General features: G+C 40.7%; 1 protein-coding gene across 16 annotated transcripts in view; it reads left to right on the top strand.

The window, feature by feature from the left end:
- DOCK10 (dedicator of cytokinesis 10) overlaps nt 1-17,849 on the top strand; it is a 148,472-nt gene that overhangs the window by 60,132 nt on the left and 70,491 nt on the right. For all 16 annotated transcript variants that reach the window (XM_039380553.1, XM_039380556.1, XM_039380552.1 and 13 more), the window contains exons 3-4: nt 5,797-5,886; nt 14,199-14,281. In XM_039380553.1, coding sequence (XP_039236487.1) covers nt 5,797-5,886; nt 14,199-14,281 — 173 coding nt within the window. The remainder of the gene's footprint in view (nt 1-5,796; nt 5,887-14,198; nt 14,282-17,849) is intronic.

Raw genomic sequence — 17,849 nt, 5'->3', positions numbered from 1 at the left:
TACTTGCATGGTAGAGGTGACCTGTACTCACAGAAGAGCAGGGGTAGGGTCCATATCCTGGCGATAAATCTCTCTCATCTTTGTTATCCTCTGTCGAAGTCAGCGGCAGTAACAAGAGCCTCTGCCCCCAGACAGGACTGCAGAGCTTCCGTACCAGGCAAGTTTTCCAGTTGCAGAGTCTCTATTTATAGGCCTGCTCTGTCCTGCTGAAATATCACCTGTGTGCAAAAGTCGGGGTCAGCCATTTGAGTAGAAAGAGATCCACATCTGACTGAATTAGGAGGTGCTCAGGCTGGCTCTGAGTGGTATTTAACGTGATAATGCCCCAGGAAATGGTGGACACTGTTTAACTTATGATTGCACTTGCTGCAGACTTCGTGGCTCAGTGTTGATACAACCCCAATTTGGGCCCATAAAGTGAGCAAATCCTATGGACAAAATGGTCATGCCTTCCTTATAACTCTCCTGCCTGCCCAAAGCCCAGTTTCCATTTCAGAAAAAGCATGTTAGCTCAGCTTCTTCTGTTCCTGGATCTTGTGAACAAATTTCCCTTCCATTGCTGTGCTGTGAAACAATGGCCAGTGGACATTTCTGCAGCAATACATCAATACAGCACTTACACTGTACTTCTTGGTGGTAGTGAGATGGAGTTGATGGGCTTCCTGTTGTGCTCATAGAAAAGGCAAGCTTGTTAGTGATGCTGGTACTTTTGCATCCTCATCATTGGGTTACTGTGCTTCCTTCACCTTCTGTTCCCCATACCTGGCCACACTCTCCCTTGACAAATGGAACTGCTGCTGTCTGGCAGTCCTATTTCTCAGTTCTCTTCTACATGTTTTCCAGAAGGGAGGCCATGAAAGAGGTGTGACACCTGCCTTCAAATTGGTCTTCCTCTCATCTTTAACCTCTCACATCTTAGTCTTGCCCAGTTTCATTGTACTTCTACTCCTAAGCACTGTCATATTTTCAAGCAAAAAAAGCTGTATCCTTTAATGAGTATTTTTTCATCCTTTCTTCATGTCACCATCCTTTGGAATTCCCTAAACACTCAGCACCCTCTTTTTAAATCTCTCCAGAATCTCGAGTCTTGCATAAAATCATGGATACTCTCCCTTAGTGACAACAGGCTCAGCACCCCTTTGCTAGTACCTTTGCTTGTGTGGAGGTTTGGTAACTAAATATATGTAAATGGTATGTTGATAAATAGAAGTTAATTGTCTTAAAAAGGTAGCTTAAAGTATTTAATAGGCACTCCAATTTGGTATGATATAAAGCATGTTAAAACTCTCTGGGTCATGCAAATTTGTTCCTTCTTCTCTCCCTATGTATGATTCTTTTTAAATCTCTGTTCGAGGAATGGAACTCAGACTTTTTTAAACTGTGTGTAGAAGTGTGACCAAATGCCTGGTTTTGAACCTGCAATAGAAACAATAATTAATTGCCTAAATTTAGGACCAGGTGTAAGATGGCAAAGCTTGCCTGCATAGTGCAAAACCTAATGAAGTTCAGTCTGATATGCTTCTGACTCTTCTGGGCTTTTGAAAGCCCACCTGGGTGCCCTGTTCCCTCTAAGTATCACAGAGGCCTTAGAACAAGAGGGGCTGAGTTGTGCTGTTGCTGGTCCTTGCCATCACTGCAGGTGTGACTGTTTCCAGGCTTCTTTTTTTTTAGCTCTGAACAAGAAAGAGCCAAAATGTCTCTGATTTTCAGGTTGTGAAACCTCTGCTATCTAGATACTGTGCAGGGACAAAAGATGATCATTTGGATACAGAACTTCATAACAGAATCAGATACATCTTTAAGGGGAGAGAGCAAGAGTGGGAAAGGGCACTGCCTCTTCACATGAAACATGTGTGCCATAGGGGCAGCTTGAAGCACAGGCCTTGGAGCCTCCTTGGAAATACCTCTGTAACCATGACTTATTTCTGAGATCAGAAGGGTTGTACTGGTGAGATCACGGTTTATTTTCAGTAGCACATGAATTAGCTCCCACTTTCCCATGTGACAAGCAGTATCTGCTCATTCTTAGAGGAGTAGAAGTTGAGTCCATTACTCTCATGACTAATAGTACATGGGTGTTCTTGACGTGCAGGTTCACATCGTCCGGCAGGAGCAGGAGAGTGAGAGGTATCTACAGTTCTAGGGACGCACTCCAGCTGTTTAAGTAGAGACAGCTAATGCAGTCAGCAAAGCAAGCTGTGGGCAAAGCTTAGCCTCTCACACGGAGTGTGATTTAGGCAGTGATGCTGCAAAATCCGTCCTTTAAATGTGCTATGTGCTTGCTCTCCTTTCGCTTTGCCCCACACACGTACCTCCATGGTGAGGTCTGTGCTGGGACAGCAGACCAGCAGTTTGTCAGGGGGCCTCTGCACGGTGGTATTTGTACAGCATAGTTGCACCTTAGACTACATTTTAATTTAATGGACTAACTCATTGCAGGGTTTTGTAACATTAAGTAAATCTGTTTACTTGGATGAAAATGGGGCTGAGCAGCTTTTCTTTAGAGAGAGATCGAATCTAAACATTAACAGAGAGGGACGTGTCTGCCTGTGTGTGGTTAGCTCTCTTAGGAGGGCAGCCTTTGCAGGAAGTAAATACCATCATTGTTGATGCATCCGTCAAAAGATTTAACCACTGGTAACAGACTTTCAGACTAAAAGCTATTTAGAATAGATTCAGATTGAAAATGTTTGAAATGGCTAATGGAGTTTGAACTCCGATTTCAAATGCTAAATTCACCATGTCACTGGAAAGTAGTCACTGCCTGAAAACATTTTTCGTAATTAGTTGTCGATAAGGAGCAATATTAACTTCTGTGTTTCGCTGTAAAAGGTGGATGTAGCAATAGAAGGTGCTTAGTGAAATTGCATCTTATAACTCATCCAACACCTGGGGCCAACATCTTATGCAAATGTGACAGCCTGGCAATGCCAGAAATCATGGTTGGATATAGGATATTTATATAAAATAGATTAAAAATAATTCAGAAGAATTATAGAATTGAATGTTTTAGGCTGATACCTGCATTATTTGATTAGTTTGCATGCACAAATGATAGGGTAATTGGCCTCTGGTTTGAACAGAAAATTGCTGTGATTGCCTAAACATTAGAAAATTAGGCTGCATTCACAGCACATTTATAAATACTGAATTTTCTAAATAGAATCCTTTATTTTGTTGATGACTGATGCTATGCCTGATCAGCCTTTAAGAGCATTTAACTTTGGAAGTAATCGTGTATGAACAGGAAGTGCCTTTGTGGCCTTTTGCAGCTAAGTGGTTAAACATAACTAATTCTCAGAAGGGAAGTGCTTTGTAGTTTTTAACACAAGGTTAAATATAACAATATACAACATTTTCCATGTCCCAATTCTTTGTAAATAAGCCTGTGATGTTCTTTGTTAAAGTCTACAAACGCACAAGCCCAGTGTTACCTGATTTCTCAGGTTTGCACGGCTGTGTTTCTGTCTTTCAAGTGTGGTCTTCTTAAGGACAGTGGGGGAAAGTACCACAGGCAAAACAGTGGGGTTACAAGGCTTGTTCAGCTACAGTCTTTTTAACAGGCTGTGTAAGAGGAGGGAGGCACAATGGCCCCATTAGGTAAATGTTAACTGTCTTGCTCAGTGTGTTGATATCAGTTGACAATAAGTGTTGTACTAGGTAAAGAAGTTGACCTGCTGTGTCTGATCTATAAAAAAGATGCTGGAAACTATCTTCTATGTGGGGCAGATAAGCTTTACTGTGGGTGAACAGGACAGGTTGTTGGTGTCTTTGAAGCTTATTCACCATCGTGACAGGGTCAGTGTGAGGTACAGAGTACATCACATATCTCTTCTCCTGTGGCCTCCCACTCTGCCTTAGTCTGGGAACAACAGATCTTCAGCAGTGGTGTGTGTGCTGGAAGGACAGTGTGCGTGTTTTGTGGCTGCTGCTGCCGGCTGCAGGGTCCCAGCCCGGGGAAGAGCTCCATCTGATGGGCCACAGGGACACCCATGGGTTTTCAGCTGTGCTTGGGGATTGTGTCTTCTTGTGACTGCCTAAAAATCGGGACTTAAAATGTCACGTATGTGTGAAGTAAAAGTAACAAGGTGCATTCCGGAGATTGTGGGTACTGCTGGGAAGTCCCTAAGCAACCAAGGATTCAGACATCTGTTACTAAATGTGGCCTGAAAATTCATACTTCTCCATCTGCTGTCTCTTTTACTCATAGACTAAATGATTGTGTAAATCACTTCACATAGAGTTGGTAACACAGCTGGGTAGAGCCCAAGAACTCACCCTTAGGAAACTGTGTTTGGTTTGTTCAGAAGAACAGAATGTTTTTCACTTTCTGGTGACTATGAGGCACTGTCGTTATTCATGAGAGCCAGAGTGTTTTAATCATGTATCCTGAGCTCTCCAGATGAAACCAAAAAGTTTGGGGAATCCCATGATATTTCTGTCTCAGTGATACATACCTTTCTTTCACAATTACTCACTTAGAAAGGGATGGGGGGGAAATCAGAGTGGTCTGTGTAAGCTCTAAGGAAAAATGCAGTCAATAATCTGCAGGCAGTTGTCATGTAGAGTTTGGGTGCTTCAATTTATAGAGGAAAAACATCACCTTTTAACCTGAGACTTTTTAGTCTGAGAAGATAGGAAGGAGAGCCTCCAGGGGCACAGTAGACACTGCAAGCTGCTTCATGGTATTATTAAGCAGTGGTTCTTCATATTAAACCAGCTGTATGCCATAGGCCTTCTTCTGGAATTCATGTGCCTTTCTGTAGTGGAAGAGAAAATGAACTTGGGAGGTCAGACTTGTCTGGGTTTCTGTCTTGAGTGACAGAGTTACTGCATTGCAACTGAGAGCATAATCTGGGCTGCTGGGGTTTGATTTTGGTTTTTTTACCCTCTTATGGCAGAGAAAATAAGTGGGACACATCTGTAGCTTAGTTGAAAATACCCCAAAGCTTCCTCCTGTGAGCCTTTTGCAAAGTGGCTGCGTTGCCTGACCCCAGCATGGGAGCCCTGGGTCACACACAGGAGCACTGCTGGTGGCCCTGGCCTCTCGTTGGCCTGCTGGGAATTAAGGGAAGCTTGGCTCCTTGTGGAGAACTTCTGGAGATCCACTTCTCTGTGTGGTTTCCTGCTGTGGGGCCTGACAAACCAGCTCAGTCAGCAGCTGCTTTCAAAAAAAGGGACTAATCTGTGCAGCTCCTGTGGAGCCTAGAAGAAAGCTGCAGGCTGTGCCAGGAGTCCCTTGTCAGCCCTGCCCTGCTGCCTGTGCCCATGGGGGCAAGTGTCCCTCTGAGAAGCTGCTGCCTGGTTCCCCTTGCTTTTGACCATCAAACTGTCCTGTGACCCTCCTGTTGTTGGGAGGACTCTGCTCCTCTCTTCTTGCAAAAGAGTCAAAGCTTTTACTGCTGTCTCCATGTTCCTTGACTAAAAGGAATGAGATTCAGAAATGGAGAACACAAGTATCACTGTTGGATTTGGCATATATTTCAGGGAGAGGATGTAAGGAAGACTTGATGACTTTTATTATCAGAAACTTAGGAGACTGAAGCAAGTTTGTGTGGAACAATTTTATTCCCAGAAATCTGTTCGAACTCTGCTCTTGCTTGTAATTAATGCTTTAGTTGATAGTATTGAGTAGTGTGTGTGGGCAGGGTTGCAGTTGTTGGTATGCATGTGTTGTTGGCTGCATGACAAATTGAAAAAATGCAAGCCATGATAACAAGGTTCTTAACCTTTTCATGAGACAAAACTGCTGTTCTGTCACTTTGACTAAATTGCATATTTTTTGTTTATTGCCAGATAGACACAGTTTCACTGGAAATCAGGACACTGTATCCTTCTGTACCTGAAGATGCAGAACAAAAAGCAGAAAATTTATTTGTTAGAGAGGTAAGTATCTAGTGTGTATATCCTTTAATTTTAAACAAAACCAAGGGTTTGGGGGAGGCTTGCTATGATTATAATTAACATCTTTTTTCTCTCAGTATGCTTTCAGTGATTTGAATCATATTTGAATTTTGAAGGCCAGAAGGAGGGGGAGGGTTAACGGCATATCTGTAGTTGACTATTCTGAGATGCTTGTATCTAGAAAAATTTCAAATGCACTGATCAGCTGTCATTGTACTGTTTTCCAGCTGCATTCCCTGTCACTACTAGTTCACTGATATTGGTGTTGGCATTTTTACATGAGTACTGATTACTGGTGATCTGAGTGCTCTTTGCACTTTGAAAATATTGATATCTTTCAAAAAAAAGATAACTAATTGGCACTGGTTTAGACTCTTAAGAGTTATTACGAAGTGCATATCTCGTTTGGAGGCGTACACACAGCTATCTGAAGAGTAGGTACACCATGAAGGATGTGTAGGGGGTTATATCTATGGTCAGTATTTAGAGTCTGTTCTCCCTTTGCAGTAGAAAGTTGAACAAAAAGTTCTTCCATGACTGTTAGAGCCTCACCAGGAGTGAATAATTGCTCTACCTTTAAAAAACACCTATGGTTGTATTGTTTACGTACCTGATCTTGGATTGTAGGAGAAGATTGCTCATCCTGCTGCCTAAGGAACATGTCAGGTTGTCACCGGTATTATCACTTCAAAGGACATTAGAGATGCTGGTTACACTGTTCAGAGGAATCTACTTTAAATGGCTCCCTGAACCGTCTTCATCTTCCACTACAGATGTAAAATACACAGTGTGTATTAAACACGGTTTATGAAACCAAATTTTCAGTCAGCTTCTACAAGGAGTTTAATTCCAAGCATTTATAACTAGCCTATAATATGTACGTTCTCTACCTTTGTTTCACAGATTGGGATTTTTCATACCTGAATTTCTGATTTGAAAAAATATTTCATATGTGCTACAACTGCAAGAAAATGTGTAGAGGAAAAGTCAATTGAAGACAAACACAGGGTTTGAAAAACATAAAGTCCAAGACTAGGCAGAAATGTAGCTGTTGAATTGTATGCAATGTGACATTTTACAGGCTGGCTCTATTTCTTTTCAGCAGGTCTAAAAAGAGCAGTAACAATTTACTGCCAGCTCAGATTGCCTGAACTTTGCTGTCTTTCTTAATCTGACAGCAGGGTTAAAAGATAACATAGCTCATGGAATTATCTACCTTCCCAGAAGCCTCACTGCCCTTTCAGCACTTTGGGGTCTGCTTTTTACTTCAAGGTTCCACAAGATGCAAGGCCAGCATTGTGCTCATGGCTTTACAAAGAAAGTGGTGGGTCTAAAAATGGAACCTAGTACACAGAGTCTGGGAATCATTAAGCTGAGTACTCCAAGGGGGTGCTAATGACAACCTGGTAAAATACATATTGAGCACATCTATTAGCTTTCTCTGCAATACCAGTGAGCCAAGGAGAAGGGGAGAGAGGAGCTATGCAGTGGAAAAAAACCAGTACTACAGGACTAAGCCTGTGCATGTAATAGGAGCAGTAAGACCCTGTTTTAAAGTACTAATGCATATGTTCCATTTTGCCACAAAGCCAAAATCTATATATACGTATATATATATGTATGTATGTATATATGTAATAAATTAAATTCCAGGAAGAGGATGGTTTCTAGTTGAAAATTAAGTAAAACTGAGCATGGGGTTCTGTGAAGATCTGTGATTGTTGTCCACTGCAGCAATCATATGAATGTGTACTGACCCAGCAGAAACCTGTTGTGTTCCTAGTGGGTGTTCAGCACTTCTGGATGGATGTGCAGGAGTGGAGTTTGTGGCCTTCACTTTTTTTTTTTTTTTTTTTTGGAACCGTGAAAAAGCCAATGCTTTACTCATTGAAGGAGTCTCTTCTTTCTTCAAATATAGTACGGTATCATGAACAGTGGAAGTCCATCTTGTACACACTTTACTCTCTGTTGGTCACCTGGACTTGTTACAACCCAGAATCAAACGCCTAATTCCCAATCAGACTGGGGGGGGAAGATATACAAAGGCAATGTACAGCTTCATCTTGCTGAAGCCATTTTAGGAACAGTTGTCTCTGACTGTTCACTTATGTTACACTATCTCAGTGCTTTAGCAAGTTGAGACACAAAGACGTGGAGTGAGTTGGTAAACTGCAAAGGAAGAGTCTGCTCTTGGAGGTGAAACTAATTTTCTTTACATGGTGCAGTGTGAAGACATGGTACTGAAATTATTTCAAGAACTCAGATCCATGATCTCTTGTCTCGTTCTTTGTTGGCTTCCAGATGGTCTTGTCTACAAGGGCTGTCAAAAGTCTGTGATAATGCCTTAAAATCCTGTTTCTTCCTAGGTGTTCGTTTCTCACTGGTGACAGTAGAAAAGCTTTACTTCCATCTCTAGATCTTTCATTGCTAGAGTCCTTCAAGGATGAGGGGTTTTTTCCTTAGCCCTCACCAAGATCCATACGTAAGACAGCTTGGGAATTTGATCACATTTCCCTTCCTCAAGTGACTGTAAACAGTACTTAAGGAAGCCATGATGACTCAGTTGCCTGTGCAGTATCCATATGTGGACTCAAGAGAGCAGACAAGCCAGATGAAGGAAGATGAGGCTGATGTTGCTGAGGAAAACTTTCAGTATCGGTGGTGTTTGCTGTCAAAGGTTTTTACCTCTAGCTGTCTATTCAGTTTTCTTAATGCTGCTTTTAGATTCCTCAGGAACTAAAAACTTTCACTGTTGGAGATACTCAGATGTTATGGCAATGGGTAAGGCAGAAGAATTCATTTTAAATTAAGATGTCTGACCATCTATCTCTGTGTTTTTCTGAAACTGTAATATGAAAATTTAAAAAATAAAATGAAAGTGATAAACAGTCTTTGATAAGTATTTTCTGCATGCAAAGAGAATAAATATTTTACATCTTATGATTTATTAATATCTGAGTCCATTTGTTAATTCATACCGAATTATTAGCTATATTTTAAAGGTAATACTTTGTGAATTGGTTGTTCTTATACCTGTAGTTGTCTTAGGATGTTTTTCTTGTGGACTTTTCCACCTTAACTTTTCTTAGGCAGGAGGAGCCTGATGAACTAAATTAGGTTCCAAGAAAAGAGAAGTTTCCAGAAACTTATAAAGCCAGAATTAAATTGTCTTCAGTGGGTTGGGGTTTTTTTAAGTATTCCTGGCTTCCTCGAATTCTGTACTTTCATCATGCTGTGTCCTTCCAAATTCTGAAATTTCTTACTCCGAACAGAGTCAGCTGCACATTTGCTGTATTTATGCCAGTCAGCATTGTCCTCATGGTCCATAATTTTGGCAAATAGAAACATTCACTCCACAAGAAACAAAATAAAATTCTTCCTTTTAGAAGGAATTCCTAATATCACCCTTCCCAACTCTTTATCCTGAATATTTGGATCAAATGTCAATTCTTTGGATTTCATTTGGAAATATAAGGATATAGTGCATTTTGCAATTCAAAGTATTATTTAGTTTGAGGAGCTTAAGCTACCTAATGGCAACATATTCAATCCCATATTGGCTTACATCAAGTCAATATTTTCAGGAAGCATGTGGGCATGTGAACAGACATACCCGCTCTTGTGATATTTATATCTATAGGAATGAAATTCTAGGTAGTTATGAAATAAAAATCCAGAAAGTAAATAAATATTAGCTGTCAACTGTCCTTTATGAAATGAGTTTAAGCCAGATGATCCTTCTAGAAATGATAGGTGCTACTTGGATGAGTTTTTGGGAAGCCTGTTTGCAGAGGGGCTGGCCCTGTGGATGAGGAGGAGTGTGTAGGAGCTGTGCAGGGGCAGAAGGAGTAAGCTTCCTAGGTAAAAAACACAACATCAAAATGGAATAACAGTGTAGGAATATTGAAATTTCATTTGATGAATGATGTAGTTACTTTTGTTACATGTACAGTATTCATGTGGATGTCTCTGAATTTTCCTGTGAGGGTTTTCTAGATGTGCAAGTGGGAGTTGTCACTTGTAGTAACCTTGTAGAGCCCTTGCCATTCGTCTAGGGGATTTTTTATTTGAGATTTTGCAAGTTGGGTCTATAGGATCTGTAAGTAATTATTAAACATGAGTTTTATTAATCACAATGTTAGAAGAGCCACAGCCCCCTGTATAACTTCTGAAAGTTGTCCTGTGTCCATAAAGTTGATTTCTGAGGCTTTTTGATTTGAAGGCTAATCTGCATTGCTCTTACCTCTTTCAAAATTAAATTAAAATGGGAACTCCTGTTGGTAGATGTCACCCAGAAAGTTTTGTTATTGCTCCTCGCAGTGTAAATTTCCCCAACTTCAAAATCAAAGTTTTTTCAGTACTTGGGAGAGCTGTGGTGTCAGGAAATAATATGTTACTAAAGAATAGTCATTCTTTTGATAGCACAAAAGGTAAACACTTTTTAAAAATGTTTGATACTTTAAAACAATAGTGTGTTTTAATGTTTTGGTTTGTTACATGGCTCTGTCATTGGACTTTACTGTATGTGTGAACTGTGGTGTTTTGGGAGCAGTTTTGAGAGGTCCAGGTTGGAGGCAGCTCGTTGTGATGCAGCCATGCTTGTCATGGGCATAAGGAATCTGGGGTAGGCCTGGGTGGAGGGCTGAATTTCAAACCAGGGTGATCTCACCACCTTCCACCTTCCCAAATCCCAGCACACTGGCTTTGGTTGTTACAGCAGAGGTCAGAGGAGGGAGGAGCAGTTGGGAAGGCTCTATGAGCAGAGCCATGCATGTCACGGGAAGAGCACAGAGCCATCCTGCAGCTTTTCCTCTGGCACTGTGTCCACAGCTCTGGAAGGTCTTGGCTTTCTGTTTCCAAGCTCTTGCATAGGCTTGCCATGCCCTGTTCAACATCTCTTGTTTTCCACCTCAGAAACAGCCCCTCTTCCAGAGGGAGTGAGGGGGTAGAGTTGCCCTACGCATGGAGTTCTTCTGCAAGAAGCCCAGTTGTTTCATAAATTACTTTTATCATATATTCATCTCTATTTCTGAAGGCCACATACCTCGTGCTATCTTAGAGAGCATGTAAGCAGGGGTGTTGCCTTTAGATGTGTCAAGGTGTTTGCTTCATTTGTATTTCTCTCACTTCCCATTCCCTTTTTTTTATATTTTTTTTTTCTTTTTTTTTTCCCCCTCCAAAAGGTTCATTTCCATTGCAGGGTAAGTCTTTTTTAGTGCCTTTTTCCCAGTGGTAGCCATCATGCTGTCATCACCAGAGCCAAAGTTAAGAAGTTACAGGTGGAAAAATCTTGCAGGATTGTCTGTCTCTCTAAGGAAAAATTAAGCCCTCTGGGCAGCAAGAAAAAAAAAGTAAAGACCTGAGTTTGATAGGGCCCTTGGGAATGGGCTGTGCAGCCTGCCTGGTTAACAGAGTTCATGTAAATGTGTGCCAGCCCTCCCACATCCCGAAGCTTCCATTTCTCCATCTACATTTTTCCTCCCCCACAGTTCACTTGAGCTCAACAGACCTTGCGTTGGTGCCTCTGCTCTTTGCCAGAAACATTAGGATCCAGCTGTGGCCTCTTGATGAAATTTCTGCCTCTAGAAAAGTTTTTCTTACTCCTCAATTCAGGTTTCCAGATACTTTTCCTGATTGTTAAAATTCCATTTTCCAATAATAATTTCCAATTATAAAAAATCTTTGTAAGTCAGTACAGTCAGCAGCAGTATTTCGAGTTGGGATATTCTGAAGAGAAAGTGCTGTATCCTTTTTTTGGTGTTAATTCTTAAGCTAGATCTAGTTTCCCCACAGCAAGCTAGTTCAAAAACAGTGGTAGCTGTTGCATTGGGCTGGCTTGTCTTCTGTGAATTTACTGAATGATACTTGAATGTGCTGCTTTGTCCCCTTTGATTTTTATTTTGATTAGCTTTTTCTTGGAGGAGCACAGTAAACCTTTATAGTTATAAGCTAAAACACTGTGGCCTGCTCTATATGTAATTTACAACTGCTTTTTTGAACACATCAGCCTATAATGATTGCAATAAAAGCCTACATTGAAAATTCTCTCTGGGCTTTAATTGCATCTGTAAGTAGAATATTCAGTAATGGATGTACCACAGGAGAAAAGTAGTCCTTTCTGTAGAAGGTTCAGTTGGTTTATGTTTGCTAAGGAGAAAGTGAGTGATGTGTGAATTGGAGGGTCTGTGCTCACCCTCACAACATTCAATGAGCTTTTCACTGGCTTACATAGAACAGAGCGTATGTTGCTCTTGTAGGAGTATTCTTACAGGCCAGGTGACTATCACAGCGTTTTAACACAAATACAAGAGTGACCAAGTCATTTTATGAAGAATCACAAAATAGAAAGGTTGAGGTTTAGTGGGCTTTTTTTTTTGCTCCTCTACTCAAAGGCAAAGTGCAAACAACACTGGAGTGCGGTAGGAACATGGTTGTCAGGGTTAACTTTGGGCCTGACCCTGCCAGGTGCAGAGTGAGTCAATTATAATGCCATAATATTGTGTTCATTCTTGGAGAATATGTGATTATATTGTCTAACAGTCACACTTTATTCTACATCCTATTAGATAATGATTGCTTGTGTCAGATGAGAAGGTAGGTACTAGATCCATGTGGAATGTGTTTACTGCCTTTGGTTGTGCTGAGCTGCTCAGTTCAGTGTTGAGGAGGGAGAGAAGTGCCTATAAATGTGCACCCACTTCCTTACTGCCTTTTCCATACTCTAAACCAAAGAAAGATGTCCTAGAAGACCGTGAATTCACAGATGGCTTCCTAAAACAATTTGTGGCTACTTACTCTGCATAATTTCCACAAGACTTAAAGACTTAACTGGTTTGTTAACCAGTGCTAAGTAATTTAGAAAGCACCACCATTAAGTTCTCAGCCCGTCCCAGATTTGTTCCAGCAGCCTGATAATCTCCTCTCTGCCCCTCTACCCTCATGGGCACTTCAGAAGAGTGGGAATAGTCATGTTTGAAGGAGTCCTGTCCCTTTATTGCCTCTTCTTCTACTTTCTCTGCATAGCTTTTGGCTTTTAGATACCTTTGATTTATCCTTTAATCCATTCTGTTTGTCTCCTGGAGTCTCATCTTTCCCACACCTTTCTGTGAGATTGTCTTTCCCATTTCCACCTCAGATTCCTTTCAATGCTGCTACTTCTTTCTCTACTGTAGATCTCCATCCTTGTCCTTTCTGACATGCCTCCTTTTCCCTATGGTCTTGGGCAGCAACTTCTGCTGTTATGTTGTAGGCTGTATCTCTCTTTCTTTCTTTCCATCTTATGTGGGCTGGTGCAAATTTTCAGGTGGAGTGTGGGGAGAAAATAATACAATACTGGGGTAAATTCTTCAGTATACTGTACAAATACCAGGTTGCAATTTACACTCTGTATGAAGAATCACTGGAAATCCTGGCATTGTGTCATTTTTCTTGTAGTTGTGTACCTTAGCAGTAGCTGTACATATCTCATGCATCTCGTTGCCTTTCAAAATGTCATGTTGGCTTTAGCTGCATTGAAAAAAGTTCTGCATCTAGTAAATAGCACAGTTATTCTGGTCTATTTGACAGCATAGCCAAGCCCTTCAGTATATTTTTTTGTTCAGGTCTGTTTTCCTTATTTAAGGGAGATTGATATACTAAGAGCAATTTCCAAAGGTGAATGCAAAACCAGTGAGAAGTTATTTAGATAATAAAATCTAAAAGATGATGAGATGACTGAGCAAATTCAGTGTGGAAGGGAAAATGAGACTGGTGAAAAACAATAATCCTATTAATATATTCCTGAGTGTTATTAAGAGGTTAAAGATCAATCCTTAAGGTCAGAACAAGAAGCAGAGGGCTTGTGCTGCAACAATAGGGAATAAAAGGAGTAGGGCAAATGTATTTACAGTGGAAGACTTAGGTAATGAAACAGGATGCAAACAAAAAACGTATAATCAATGTCCATGAAGGAAGTCAGGCCTGAACTAGGTAGTGTCTTTTAATGCAGTAAGTATATAATTTAATGATGCTTCCTAGAGAGCAGATGAGAATCAGTAAAGCATGTTAAATTGCTATCAGCCCCCTCCTCCATCTTTTATGATTCAGTGCATTTGATTTAAAAGGGAAATTATGCTTTAAAATATGGAAACATATGACTCTGGCTTTCCTTTAAGAACTGTGCACCCAGCTATAAAAGAGAAGAATATGTTCTCTAGCACAAAGGACTCCCTGAGATCTTTATTAGTTCTCTAGCCTTCTTGAGTCTAAACACTTGTAGTAATTTTATTGTTGTTTTTTGTGTTTCTTCTCTTTAGGCTTGTAAATACTACAGTTCCCAGTGGCATGTTGTGAACTACAAATATGAACAGTATTCAGAAGACTTTCGACACTTACCACAGTAAGATCTAGCATAAGTTCTTCCTTTTTTTTTTATTTTTTCTCTTTAGGTTGGTGTCATTTGCTAAGCTTTGCCCATATTTGCACTTTCCTTTGTCTCATAAGCTCTGCTTGTTTTACTGTGTTTTTAGTGCCTTGCATCTTTAAAAAGGGGAAGAAAAGGTCCTTTAGAAAAGTTCAAGACTCTGCAGAATTCAGTAGTATCAACAAACCCCATTAGTGCTGATTCAAATCCTTAGAACTGTATTTGCGTATTCAAAGCACAGTTGATATGGGAAAGGTGGCTTTTTGTTTTCCTTAATAATGCATAAATGTCACTCACCTTCAGCTGTGATTAATTCTCCTTTTAGTTACCCTGTGTAACAGAGAGTAGGATTTCAGTGTTTTATAGCTGCACTGTACAGAACTGGGTGCAGTGTGTGCAGCACTGATGAGGCTGTAGAGATGTGCAGGTGTCAGGGTAGGTGGACTTCCCTCCTGTTCTTGGAGGCAGAACATTAAAATCAGCGTAATGGTGTTGGGAGGAGCAAAAACAAGTTCCTTGACTTGAGTGGAAAGAAATTAAGAATCTGGTGCTCATTTCTACATGTGTGAGTTTCTACCCATGCTCCTGTTTCTGGAAGGTTTGTATTCTGTGCACTCAGGATGGTTTTGGGAGTAGTTAGCAAAATCACTGAATGCCAAAACGAGCTGTGTTACTGCTTCCTTTCCTGGAATTTGAGTCATTAAAATCACATACTGGATGAAAAAGTTTTTTGCATGTGCATAACACAGGAATGGGTGCTCCAGGCTTGGGTTGGATGGAAACTAGTATTAGCTATATTGCTTCAGGAACTGATAAACCGATTCTTATGACCCCTTTAGATGCTGTGTTCAGAGGGTTTTGTGCTTCAAGCCTTCCCTCAGACCTGCATTTGCTCTTGTATGTTGGTATTTTTATGAACAGTGGATGTGGTAGTACAAAAAGCCATTAAGAGCAGTTTTGCTAATCAGAGATTATAAACATACAATTTCTTAAGTACCCGGTGTGCTGATTGTTTTAGAAAATTAATGCATTTAGTGCTCAAGAAAAACATTTGCAGCACAGCAGTTTTTTACTTAACCTGAAACATCTTCACTCATGAAATATGCATTTGACAGATGTGGTTGCATTACTCTGCACAAAAGTACATTTTAGCTGATTACATACATCCTCTTTTGTGAAGGGTATTTTAATATGGTGCTTAAATGTGATTTGCTTTCATGAGTTCGTGCTCCAGGGATACTCTGCTGTCTTGCATCGCACTTTTTTCCCCCTTGCATAGAGGATTGTAATGAAGCAAGATCTTGTTGTGTCTTGTATCACAACATAGCACTTAAAAGTGATTTGGATACCACAGTGGTTGATGTTTCAGGCACAAAGTTATAGCATGTGTGTCTGCATTTTTTTTGCTGAAAGTTACCATGGCTTTTGAGCTTAGCCTACCTTAAATAGAGCTAATTTGAGGTCCACCTCGTTTCATACCATTCCTAGCCTCTTCAACCTTGATTTCCATGTACATGTTATGAAGTTTGGTGTTCTAGACTAAATCTTCTCTTGAAAAATAAAGTGGCTGTATTGTCATTGTATTGTATCTCACTGTTTATAGGTCTGGATGCCCAGTTTTCACAGTGTTTTGTTTGATTTGTGCAGAACTGCTGTTGTACTGTCAGAAATCTGAGTATATTCTTGTATCAGTTCCTTTATAGGAAGTTGTATTGGGGAACATTGGATGCCTGTTAAGTGTTTAGCTTTGCATCATGGGAAAGGAACATCATTTGCAACACCAGATCTAACTGTGGCTAAAGTAATTCCATTCACTGAGGGTGTGCTAATCTCTCCTGTGGGCTTTTCCATTTATAACGAGCAAACTGGACTCAGCAGCCTTCGGCAATGCTGGAGGACTTCGTACTTGGCTGTACTTGAGGCCATGCTGTGTTGTTTCACACAGTCATACAACATGTCAAGTAATGGCTACATGATGTAGCAGATTTTTATCAAAGATATTCTTTCTGAATGCTGACCTTTTCTGATTGGAAAGCAGTTGCAGTGTGATGCTGACCACCTGGGGCAGGCACTGAGTACTCAGTGTGTCCCTGGTGTGATTCCAGCAAAGCTGTGGCACCGGGGAAGAGCTCAACACCATGTGCATGACACGACCAAAATATTTAGCTGTTGCTTTAGTTTTTCTCTGAGTCTGTTCCTCCTTGGAGATTTTTCTCAGGTCTTTCTACCCCTTAAATTCCTCTCTGTGAACTCTCACTACCTCTTTTTACACTGTATTTTATGCTTTGTGCTGGTGTGTTCTTGCTTCTTGAGCAAGTGGAAGAGTAGAGGAAGAAAAGGAGTTGCTTAGTGTGTGCTGTGGTGACAGTCTGTCTGGGAACAGAAATAGTCATTAGCAAGATTTTTGCTGTTGTTCATAGAAAACCTGGAATGTTTGGTAGATATTTCAGGCCTGGCACCTTGGAATTCCGCATCTTTGTATAGGTCTGAAGAGGCAGTAGGCAGAGAAAAAGAGGGTATACTGAACAGGATCGTGTGCTTACCATGCTTTATCTGCCTGCCCTAGAATGATGATTAGGATACCCAAAAGGATTCCCATCCAAGGAAGGGAAATATCTTCTATGAAGAATGACACAGAAGTCTGAGTGGATGAATGTTTCATGGGTGGTTAGAGAGATCTGACACCTGAAGCAGCAGTGGTCTGTCCTTATCTAAGTCTTTTATAGCTCTGCCGAGGGGACAGAAGGATTTCCTTATTTCAGAGAAACTCCCAGTGTACCCAGACTTGTGGAAGGGCTGTGGTTCCATGGGACAGGCTCACTGTCTGCACATGGAGCAGCAGAGAGGGGCAGAGTGAAGGCTCAGCACCCCACTAATCCAGGAGATTTCTGACTCCTTCTTTCAAAGGGATTAGGGATTGGGGATTTGTTTTGTTGGTTCTTTTTGTTTTTAAAGTAGCTGATTACTTGTCCTGATACTGCTACAGGTATCAGGGAGTGCAGTGAAGTTACCTGTCCGTGTATGGCCAGAGGGCATTGGTAAATCTGCCTACACATCACCTCAAGAGCATTGCAGTGCACTTTAGCTCTGAATAATGAATAAGACAATGGAATTTTTGTTTAAAAATGTGAAGGCTTGCATGTTGTTTTTTTTAGTAAAAGTTGGGATTTGGCTTGGGGTTTTTGGTTTGGAGTTCTTTCGAGTGGGAGGGAGTGTTTGTGTAAGGATTTTTAACAGCAGTCCTTGGTTGCACTAAAAAACATGCAGTGAATTTCCATCACAAATATTCTGAGTATTAACACTTTTACAGATGTGAAAGGTGCCAATAGATTGTAAATGTTCCTTTTATTCAAAATATTGATCAGTTGTTTACATTAAAATGCAAAACTGGAACAAACTGAGGAAAGGATAAAACACTCCTGTGTTCTGTGTGTGCTTATGGTGGGGTAGGCACATCAGGAGAACACTGGCTTTGAAATGGGAAAGTGAAGACAAATAGATATTGCTCATTACTCTGATCTTCCAAATCTGTAACTGAATTATG

Source organism: Pipra filicauda, unplaced genomic scaffold (assembly GCF_003945595.2).
Source record: "Pipra filicauda isolate LSUMZ 115617 unplaced genomic scaffold, ASM394559v2 scaffold199_size1391877_pilon, whole genome shotgun sequence".
In the NCBI taxonomy this organism is placed as follows: domain Eukaryota; kingdom Metazoa; phylum Chordata; class Aves; order Passeriformes; family Pipridae; genus Pipra; species Pipra filicauda.
Note: the sequence above shows the minus strand (reverse complement) of the source record. Positions and strands in the feature narration are given on the sequence as shown.